The sequence below is a fragment of the Platalea leucorodia genome, assembly GCF_965183815.1.
Source record: "Platalea leucorodia genome assembly, chromosome: 5".
NCBI classification, from domain to species: Eukaryota; Metazoa; Chordata; class Aves; order Pelecaniformes; family Threskiornithidae; genus Platalea; species Platalea leucorodia.
In genome coordinates, this window is record NC_138827.1 from 74063462 (window position 1) to 74074694 (window position 11233).

The 11233-nt window shown below is 40.2% G+C and overlaps 1 protein-coding gene across 1 annotated transcript; it reads right to left on the minus strand.

Moving 5' to 3' along the window:
• Window positions 1-621: 621 nt before the first annotated feature.
• Window positions 622-10820, minus strand: ICOS (inducible T cell costimulator). Its single transcript, XM_082313266.1, has 6 exons — window positions 10745-10820; window positions 4724-4762; window positions 3444-3782; window positions 1959-2071; window positions 1263-1353; window positions 622-734 (listed from the first exon to the last, which is right to left on the minus strand). Exons 1-5 carry the CDS (start codon window positions 10800-10802, stop codon window positions 1264-1266), a joined length of 639 nt encoding a protein of 212 aa, XP_082169392.1. The 5' UTR covers window positions 10803-10820; the 3' UTR covers window positions 622-734; window position 1263.
• Between the last annotated feature and the right edge of the window lie 413 nt (window positions 10821-11233).

An 11233-nucleotide genomic window follows, 5' to 3' on the forward strand; every position in this document is an offset into this window, starting at 1 on the left:
TCTGTTAGTAAAAGAATTCAGAGTTTAATTAAATAAGAGGAGCCCCAAGGTGTGAATGGCAAAAATGTATTGATAGCGCAAATACAAAAAATGCAGATGCGCATACCTGAGGTACTGTGTCACAGTGAAGTCTCTGCTGTGCTCTCTGAGGTTTTGTTCCCCTGCTGTCCCACAGCGTGGTGCAGGAGCGCATGTGTGCATACTGCACTCTCCTAGTGTGGTGCTAAGAAGTTTGACAGTTAATCTGAGGAAGAATTGATAGCATCAGGCTAAACTAGCCCTAACAAAAGGGCATGTGCAATACATTGACAGTGCTTCATGGCTGTGCCACAAGGATTGACATTGGAGGTAGTCTTTTTTTTTTTTTTGTCCCCAGTGGAAAGTTTATCATAAAGGAGACTGTATAAAATAAATGATCCTTCTGTAGCAGCACTACAGGAATCTACTCTCAAGCAAACTCACTACATTTTCTTCAACTAAAAACTGACATTTTTAACATACTGTTAGCACTTCAGGTACAAGTCAGTGGATTAGGCAGTGCGCCACAACACAGAAGGCTAGAGCAAAACACAGCTCAGAACAGTATAGAGTGGGTTTCTCATGACTGAGCACAGGACCATCAGGAGAGCTCAGGGAGGCTGGGAAAGGTGAGGAAATGATGATTTCCCATTGTCCAGATTCAAGCAGGTGGAAATCTCTGCTGCCAGAATTTCCATGCCACAAGCAGCTTATACCTGGAATAGGAATAGGAGAATTAGTTACATGCAACCCCCATACATCTGAATCAGTCCAAATTCTGCTTCTGTTCTGTATCCCAAACTGCTTCTGGCTATTATGCGAGGGCTTAAGTAGTTAGAAAGTTCCTCATTCTCTACAGATTATTTGTCCTTAGCCAGTAACACTCAGTAAATCTAACAAATCACTTCCCCAGAGAGATTTTGGGTACCACACATCATGTGAAGGATGTGAATGGAACAGTTTCCATCTCTTCTTCAAGCATAAGATCATTACTTCAGACTGATGTGAAGCAGTTGCATTTCTAGGAACCAGCACACCATTCTAGTTCACAAGGTTTCCAGAGATTTTGCTTTTCAGTTCCTCTTCCTGCTATATGTTAACTCTATTAACAAGCTATTGTAACAATCTCACCCACCCACCCACCTAGAATCAATGGAAGACACAGCAAGCAGCCCTCTTCCTCCCAGAGAAAGCCTTGCAACAGATACAAGCAGAGGTACAAGTACAACTAGGCTTAATACAACCTCAGATTCTTGTTTTTTTAGCTGCATTCACTGCTGCCATGGGCATGTATTCACTGTTGTACTCCTGGGAATTGGATTCACACTGCTGATTCTGCAAACAGAGAGAAAATGCCACTAATTTAATTTGTGGTCACTAGCTTCTGCCTTTGTTCTTTAAGTAGGGCAGTTACTCTGACTGTTTTCAGTGGGAATATTAAAGTCAGAATAGACAGGCACTCATGTAGAAAACTTGGAATAAAACAAACTGAAAATGAAAAACACACGTTGTCCAAAAGAATAACTGATGTCCATGGTCTCCTTTCTTTCCTGAGCCAACCAGTTCTTTATTTAAGTGATTTTGCTCCAGAACAGAGCTGGAATTGCTCCACTGATGATTTGTTTCCCCGTCTTGAAGAAAACAATCAGGTGAATTGCTTACCAAAGTAATTTTGCTGACCTGTGCAGCATTTCGCCTCTTTCCTTTGATTCCCAGCCTTTAAATCAATAAACAATTCTGTCTTAGAAGAATTAAATCTGAGCTGCTGTCATCAATGGCTGAATTCCCGTGGTAAATTAACAACTCAGTCTTTTTGTCAAAAAACACATGACCTGCTGAGTGAGTATGTGCCTGTCCCACCCTCTAAATCTCATTAAATCAAGTTCCCCATCCATGACCCTTGGAAGGAGGGTTGTGTAGAATCTCATAAACTTGCTTACCTTGCTCCTTAAGCAACAGGCTACGACACAGCTGATACATGAAATCATAGCAAACACAATCAGGCCAATAATTATCCATGACATGAGTCCTAGTGAAATGCAGTCTTCCTTATCTAGAGATGGGGAGGCAAAAAAAGTCATTACTGATAATTTGCATTTTTCCCCCCCTAGAGATAACTTTTCAAATTCTGTCCCCTCTTCTCTTCATATTAATAAAATAGCAAAAGTGAGCTCTGGAGAAGGATTTTCCTGAGGTGAGGAGGAAGCAGAACATTGCAGTTTTCCAGAAGAGAGGTGAAACTGTTGGTACACAGGGCTGAAAGTGTAGACTGAAAAGAAACAAAGCCAGGCTTGAGAGCGTGATGGCATTTCAGATCTGAGCAAGGCTTAAGCTTACATTAAGTGAGTACCACAGGTGATGTGAAGGGCAGCCTGGTCAAAAGAAGGGTGGACTTTGGCAGTCATGTTTGGATAGGAAGGCAAGCTGAGGGACACAGGACTACTCTTGCCCAGATCCTGGAGAAAATATGATAGGGCATGAAACATCTGGCAATAGCTATGAGCATCTGGCTATCCATACAAATGGAAATGGACAGCTTTGGGAAACACTGCAGACAAAAAAGGATGTCACACCTTGACTCTGAGAAGCTGTTGTAAGTTCAGAGAGGGCTGAGAAATAATTTGACCCAACCACATAATTTTAGACTTCGCATTTCAGCTTCTATCTTTGTTTAGTCCTGATGTTGAGAGAGAGGAAAAAATAGCAAGGGAGAACCAAGAAAGGGTATGAGCAAAAACACTACTAACTCTTTCAGATTAATATATGGAAGAGCCACTGAATGAAAGGAAATTCAAAATTAAAGCCTGTGCAGCAAGTCTTCTGAAGTTAGTCCAAGCCCTTCTCAGTAAAAAGCCAAAAATTCTCATCAGTTGTGGATCTCTTCTGCTCTAAGAAGGCTCTAAAGCTGAAGGCCTGCTTCAGAGAGGTGAACACCATCTTCTTCACATCAGTGTGGCATCAGAGTTCCATATACCACTACTAGCACAGATATTTGACAGCTATTTTTTTTTTTATCCTAGGCACATGAAAATAGCTCTCAGAATGGATTTTTTCCCCCAGCTAGAAATAATCTAACAAACATTTGCATTCAGCAGCTTGTAAAATGGGCAATGGGAAATTTCCGCTTCAGGCAAAGGTGGGGGACTGCAGTACTCCAGAAGATGTAGTCTAGCTAGCTTGGGTGCCACCAACAATATGCAGAGCTCAGCATAGCCTGCAAAACCTGCCCAAGATGATGAATAAATATGGAGAGGCCATGCTGAGCAGTCTGCCAACACAGCTCCACTGTTACCAGCCCCCCGCTAAGTAGTTTTAAGCTGTCTTGGAAATAGCTGTGCAAACTCTAGTCACATTTTTCACTGCAGTATAGCTATGCCCAATGTCTACTTATCAGTAAACTGAAGTGAGGAGAGAAGTAAACTTACCTTGGATGTACAAATAGGTTTCTTTCAGCCGGCAATCTATGTAAGGAGGGGGTAAGAACATCTCCAGGCAGTAGGTATAAATGTCGATATGCTTTCTTTCCAGATTTTTAAGAATGAAAGTGGTGCTGCTATTTGAATGCTCTGTCTGACAGTAGGTGACATTACTCTTGGGGATAACTTTCTCCTCACTCAAATGGAGTGCACAGATCTCCTTCTTTTCATGCCCTTTGAAGAGGGTCATGCTGAACTCACTCACGTTTTTGGGGTTGGGGAATGTGAACCTGAAGTTTCCATTTTCAAATTCCACCATCACCTGGGGGTCAGAGACATGAGGCTGATCTGAAGACATGAAAACAATAAGTACAGTCACTCATATAGCAATGAAAAGCATCCCTAAAATGTTAAGAAACTCATTTAAACAAAGCAAGTGAACCATGTGATTGAAACTTAAGACATGTAGGTACTCAGAACAGTCTGTCTATGGAAATCAGCCTGTACAATGAGATACCAGTGCATCATTCTGGTCATGTCAGACATTGCTGAGAAAATAAATGAGATAAGACCTGGCCTGTTATCCGCTATAAGGCTGGAGAGGTCACTGTTAGTATTGGATCAGTGAGTTACTTGGTAATGTTTAAAGGCCCCCTTGGACCAAACACTATATGGGCATATAATCCCTGCCTCAGACTGATTGTCCTATTCATAGGTAAAACAAGGTGGGACAAAGTTGATGACAATTATTTCTGTTTTATGGTTCATAATCTGCACCTTAATGATGTAGCTGAAAACTTAAAACGTGATGTGAACCCAAAACTCCTACAAAAGTGCCTTAACCACAAGACCTATCTTTTCTTTCTAGAGTAGATACCGGCTTGACACATGACATGAAGTTTAAACCTAATTACTTAGATGGCTATAGCACCTTTATCACTAACGTAATGGGAGGAGTAGAGGACAAATGTCACTTTGTGCATGCTCTCACATACAATCCAAAAATCACATTTGACCTTCCCGAAAACTGTCTGAAAAACTCTCAGATGTTATGAAGCTCTCATTTTGCAAATTTCTTGGAGAAGAAAAAGAGAGTAAAGTGATCAAGGACCGCCTGCTACCTCACAGCTTGACTTCGTAAAGTCAGTGACCAGTAGCATGGGAAACTCCCTCAGACAAAAATGTGTTAGTGTGCTGTAAAAAAATGACATTTTTTTCTTCAAGAGCAGTCTTTTCTGATCTAGAAAGTCATTTAAAACCATAAACCAAATCATGCAAATGTGTCTTACCTATATTTTTGCACGGTCTTGATGAGCAGCTATCAACTCCTGAAAAATACAAAATTGTTTTCCTGTTAAAATTCAAGAAGGGAAATGCAGGAACAGGGGCTGAGCCATGCGATGTTAAGATGCTGAAGTTATTTTCTAATTTGTGTCATTAGCCTATCTGATCCTGTCTGTGCTACACTATAAAATCATATGCTGTGATAAAAGCACAAAATATAAAAATCAAAGTAGAAAGAAAATGCATTGAGCAAGAATTAATATTGATCTTACATATAGCATTTACAAATTCTTAAAACACCTCTGCAAAGTAATAGATGTACTTCATAAATAGAAGCTGAGATGAAACTGAAATTTCCTCCAAAATACTGAGGAAATCTGTCCCCAAATAGAAGAGTATACTTTTGACTTCTCATTAATCCAGAGTCTGCGATGAGCCAGCATTATACTTCGTTTCCAGACCAAAGTGCTCATTTTGGTCTATGTTCATTATGTTTCCCCTACTGCTCAACACTGCATCAAAACATCTTCTTACGGCACATCCAGAATGAATATCTGGAAGATGCTCCAATACATACAGCAAGAAAATATTCAAGTAATGCATGCAGTTTTGTTCCTTTTTCAATAGCAACTTTTCTTTGTGATTATCAAACTGTATTCAGTCCATTGTGCATAGACAGCCTCCATTACAGGAGACAGGCCTATTTTTAATCATTGTTCTGGATTTGTTTTTTAAGCCGCTACCTCCCTCACCACCCACTATGGCAATGCTGAGAGTGGAATTTCCTGGCTGGGTTGGTGGCATGTACCGCTTTGAAACGGTTTGTATGTCAGTACTGGCGGCATAGCACAGCCTGATACTGTTTCATTTGGAATTTTTCTTTTTGCAGTGCCCTAAAACTAAAGGTACAGACAGGTACACAGATAAGTAGAAAAAAACCTATCTTTCTGCTTTTCCTGTTTCCCTGTAGCCTGAGTAAGTTCTTCAGAGGCTGCTTAGATTGAAATATACTCTACATCAGGATTTTATGATGTTCAGGAAATACAGGGCAAATACTTAAAAGACTTTGATACACCATCCTATTCTTGCTGCTACATGGTAGTCTAGGTCCACACAGAGTAGGTCCCCAACTGTGCCAGGTATTGCACTGATTACACAGTATAAATGGTCTTCTTCCCAAGGCACCTGTTATCTTTGACATCCAGCCTGCATATGCATAGGAACAGAAGATTATTCTCATTTGGGCACCTTTGTATGCTCTCAACTCTTTCTGGGCAGAGGCAATCTTTTCGTGTCCATGCTTTTTCCTTCTTTGAATTCCTGCTCCCTAGTTACCACCATTGGCAAGGGCATTGCAATGAATGATACTAGTTTAAAATATTTTTAGTGTGACACAAAAGCTAATGGGCTTCTGCAAGACACTTTGCGATGCTCAGTTGGAAAGCAATAGAAACTGTTATCCCTTTTTGATTGATTTACCCTCTTCCTAGTTATCACATTCTTCCTGGTTTACTGTGCACAGTCAGCACCCTTATCTAATTCAGTGACAGTTCTCATATCTGTACTTCTCTCAGGACTATTAAGTGTGTGATAACAGACAAGGTATTTGGCATCTTGTACCACTGGTGTGAAGATAAGACAGACAAAACACACAACTCGCCAACCCACAGTGAAATAGAGCTCTAGATAGGCCAAAGGCACAGATAGATACAGAAAGTGCAAGCCCTCATAATGGTATATAGTCTGAAAAACTGGAAGCAAAGGTCAAATAAAGAAAGAGTTCTTGATGACTTGCATGTTGCATGGTGAAAGAAAACAGCTGCTATGAGAACAGCATCTGAAATAAATGTGTTTTAAAATGCTCTGTAGTTTGATGGCCTGTAGTTTGGTAACATATACCTTTAAAATTAGGCTCAACGGCAGACAAATTATGTCGGGAAGGGAAGAAAAAACCAAGTGTATTGACATAGCAGAAGCTAGGGAGGATGGTGAATATGTAAGCTGACCTGATGCTTTTGAGAAGCACCCACCTGTAGCTGAGACCTCTACATTTTTCACTGGTCATCTGAGAGGAGAGGCAGATGCTGACTCTGTTGGGGCAGCTACAGAGCCAAGCAGTGCCATGTTCCCCCAATGCCCCAGAGGAGCGTGGGGCTACCCTACTCTGAGCACTAAAGCAACAGCTTTGAATTTCATGTCTCTGTTTGTCTCTGAGAATAGTTCAATTTTGCTGTTAGCTAATGAAATCATCCTTTCATACCTGGTGGTTTAAAATGTTTGTCAGAGATCATGGTTTTAATCCTTGTTTTTAATGGAACAGGGCAGAGAGAGGTCATTAAGCAGGTAGTTCATGTGACCTTGTGGCAAGCTGAAAGATTGTTTTGTATCCCCTCAGGCCCAGAAGCCTTAACTGCCTCTTTTCAAAAAAGACTCAGTAATGTATTTCTCTGAATGAGCATTTTGGAAAATGTAATGCAATTAATATTCCTCTGAAATAAGTGACCATATAGAAGAGTGTGCTTAGCACACTATAAAGGGAGCACATTTTAAAATGAGATTAACAGCGCCTGAGATTAAAACACAAAATTGTTTACATGATGACCACAATGAGTGAGATCCAATATGAATTTCCAACTCACTAGCTATTCTGCATCAGCTCCTAAAGCAAATGCTCTCACTGCATACTAAAAGGTGGCTTATTCCCCACTCCCAGTGCCTGATTGCTATTCTCCTGTGCCCATTTGTATCAGTTCATTCCTAGGGTAATCCTATGGATCTGTAACACTCCGTGGTTAACAGCCAGATGCATTTGGGATGTCGTTTGCCAAGCTACAGTTAGAATAAATGTGCATTTAGTGGGATGGGAGATAGGAAACTGGGCTTTAAATGTTCAATAATATTGAGAGATTCACTCACTAAACCTCCCTAATAGTACCTCAAAAAATATGTGAATAAAAGACTACGTCATGGTATTATTGGAAATGAACAGAAGAATCTCACTGGTTCAGTAGTAAAAATGCTTAGACTTGGCCTTAAGGTTCCTTTTTGGTATTTTTCATAAAAGAGCTAATTCAATTGCATATGAGGGTTTTGACACAAGAGGAAACAAATCTTTCATTCGTTTCATAGCAGTGTCACACTGTGGAGTTGCGTAGAGCTGTTCCTGGATCACTTTATGTGAAGCAGAGTGTCAAGACAAACATTGTGGTTCAGATGTGAATCGAAGGGATGAATATATATATGAAAGTAATATCTTGCTATGTTAAGCTACGAAAATGTGTGTGTGTGTACATTCTATGTATATGGGTATTTACAGTCCTGTACATTCCTGTCTCCATTTCATCTTTACTGCAGTGTGAAAGCGCTTTGGCAGAGGTTTGGGAATTTCTCTGGTAGTGTCCTTGGATACTGACACCAATAGAAGGTGGATTATTTTCTTTTTAATGCGATTGCAATTTTGAGCTTTCTGGTTGCTCTTTTGCAGACCCAATGCTATTTGCAAGCATCACCGATCCATTACTCACTTTGGTCCTAACAGAAGTTTAAAACCCACTTTCGATTAATTTTAAAACTTGGGGTTTAGGGTAGGAGGATAGAATATCCTCGCTTTGTTTTCTTGCAGTTTGTTTTATCTGCCCCAGCTCTCAGAAAACTAATTAGCTGATAAAAAGAACAAGCATAATTTCACTTGGGAGTGTTTGCCTCTGAAGATGAGCAGACCCTGCCTTTAAAACAAACATATTTGTTTTGTTAATACTAAATGCGTAATGAAACCACACAGTTTTCTAAGTTGCTATAGCTCTGACCTTTCAAGGCACTCTGAAAGATGACATTGTCATTAGTCATATGCCTAAAACTAAGGTGTTCCTATCTTTCAAGAACCAAGGATTAAGAGAGGAAAGCAGTGCTTCTGGGCAAAGCAAGTAATGGCCAGAATTACTCTAGGAAGCCGTCTATAATCTGAATTATTTCTGTATGTTGTGAAATACAAAAACTCTTATGAAATATACCACTAACACGGCAGCCATTGTTAACAATATTTCAGACACCCTTCTAAGAAATGACCATGATTTCCTCCTGTATTGACAACAGGAGATCTGTGGGTAAGCAGTGATAATGCTTTGCAAATGTTGGCATGCAAAAGCTCATGTGCAACGTTTCATAGCAAGGGCCTCAAGCGCTATGGAATCCTACAGCTCTGTACTCCAAAATCCCATTCCCTATGTTCCTCTACAGGCACCAGAGAGGTTCCATGCTCTCACAAACAATTTCTTTATCACAATTGGGTTATCAAATCATAATATACATATACACACATATATCACCTTCTGTGACCTATTTACACTGAAAAAAAACTATCCATAGATCACAAGTAGGGCTTGCTAATTGCTAAGTCAAAAAAACCTCAGAATCTCAGAAGTTACTCTGCTTTTACTCCCAAAAATTTGCCACAGTGCTTGGCAGCACTCTCTGGAGTGCTAGCTTGTTCTCTAAATGAGAGTATCATGCTAATGTGTCTTACATCAAGCTGATCTTTTACAGCCCTTTTCTTTTTAGCAAGAATGATAATAGTACTTTTTATGCTGAAAGCACTGTAAGGTAAAAAAACTGACAGACACCATTTCTTGTTACAGGCAGTCTCTTTCTCCTGCCATCTCCTCTCCCCAGCCCCTTGCCCAAATCCTATCCTCCATATTTGAAGGAAGGGAGAAAGAAGGGAGGAATGCCACTATCAGATAAAACAACTATTTGCACCCTTAAAATTGCAGCCTATTTCTTTCCACAAGGAATAGCCTTTTAGATAGCTCCAGCCACATGTAAAAGCATGCTCATCAAGTATACCTGCTTGATTGACTAGCTGACAAATATCTAACAAAATTGATAGGATTTTTTGTTAGCAGATTTAAGAATAACTTTCCAAGGAGAAAAAGAGCAGCTCATGTCCCTTTAGAGATACTGATCACATTCCTCCCTCCCTGTGATTTCACCCATCTATCTTTTCAATCTATCTGAAAACTCAGCATACTATTGCTGTATTAGTTAACCTTCAGAAGGGTATCTGCATTGCCTAAAGAGCTGGAAACTGGTTTTTATTTAAATGAAAGCTTAAATTCTGTATGAAACTTCAGGAGTACTTAAATCCTACAGGGGGACTTGAAACCTATCCTGTATCACTAGAATTTCAGAAGCAAACGTATTCAATAGCCCTTGGCATGACCTTCAAAGGAACATGTTTAGACAGTGCTTAGTAACTGTGTGCACTAAATCTCAGGTCTTACTTATATGAAGCATCATACCAAATCCTTGGACAGTATATGTATGAAAAAAAAGACTCTTCTTAATCAGATATTACCTGTATTTCCATCCTGGGCCAGTAATATGTGGGTTTCAGAGAGATAAATGTGAGCTCTGGTATTTTATTTTGCGTAGCTGTGATAAAACACTGAATCTTGTAAAACACTCCGTCCATGTTTATGGCTGGACTGAGATCAATGCTGTCACCATGCCCCTTCTCAAAGACAGCATTAGGAATGCTACGCTTCCTTTTAAGTTAGTCTGCATTTCAAGCCTGCACCAAAATGATCTCATCCGCTCTTCCGTGCCATATACATTTTTCATAGTATAAAAATTCCCTGCCCAAACAAGAGCAGGTTTAATGGCTTCTCTTTATTAAGCCATTCACCGTCATGCTGCTATAAGACCTTATGCCCAGCAAGGGAAGCTGGCTGGAGCACAACAGTCTAAACAGCTAGAGGGTAACACTGAGCCGACGAGCTAAAGAATATAAACAATGAAAACTCGTACTTTTTCATTTCAGAGCAAATGCCCTGTGCTGGCAGGAACTCTTCCTGCCAACTCTGGTGACATTAAAGTTGAGAGCGGTCTTTTTGCAACTGTTTCCCCTTAATTATCTCTGTTCCTCCAACCCCTTACTATCATGCCTCATTTACTGTCTCCTGTCATTGAGTGAGTTATATTCCATAGAGACATCTATTGCAAGGAGAAGAATCCAAAATGCTACTCACCATACAGGGCTTCAAACTGAAAGCAGAGGACGCAGAAAGTTACAGCCACCAACTTCATGCTTGCCTGACACAGAGGTACCAGCTTTCTGTCTACTGTGAAGATGGTGAAGAATTCATGGGTAGAAAAGGAAGTGGTTTGTGGGCAATGGGGGAAATTATATGGTAATCAGAAGGACTTTTTAATTAAACCTCTGACTACGTTATAGCTATGTCAGCATTAGCTGTCGCCCACACCTGTGGAGTTTGCTGCTTTTTTTTTCCTGCCTCACAGACAGCTGTCACAGACAGGAAGATGAAAGATTTTCTGACATTACATTTGATGTTCGTTTCTGCAAAGACTGTTTCTGCTTAAATCTATTACGATAGAGGCTACAGTCATCTACAATACACTTTCTGCAGATGGCTCATGGTCAGCAACTTGTTCCTTAAATCAACTGACAATACATGCGTATTTGCAACTGGCAGCCTGGCTTCTCCCCACCAGTTTCA

Bases quoted from the DNA above. Each gene is read 5' to 3' on its own strand.
- ICOS (XM_082313266.1), bottom strand. From the start codon at position 10,802: ATGAAGTTGGTGGCTGTAACTTTCTGCGTCCTCTGCTTTCAGTTTGAA. The intron at 4,763-10,744 runs GTGAGTAGCATT...TGTATTTTTCAG, and splicing joins TCAGTTTGAAGCCCTGTATG to GAGTTGATAGCTGCTCATCA. The intron at 1,354-1,958 runs GTAAGCAAGTTT...CTCTGTTTGCAG, and splicing joins CCTGTTGCTTAAGGAGCAAG to AATCAGCAGTGTGAATCCAA.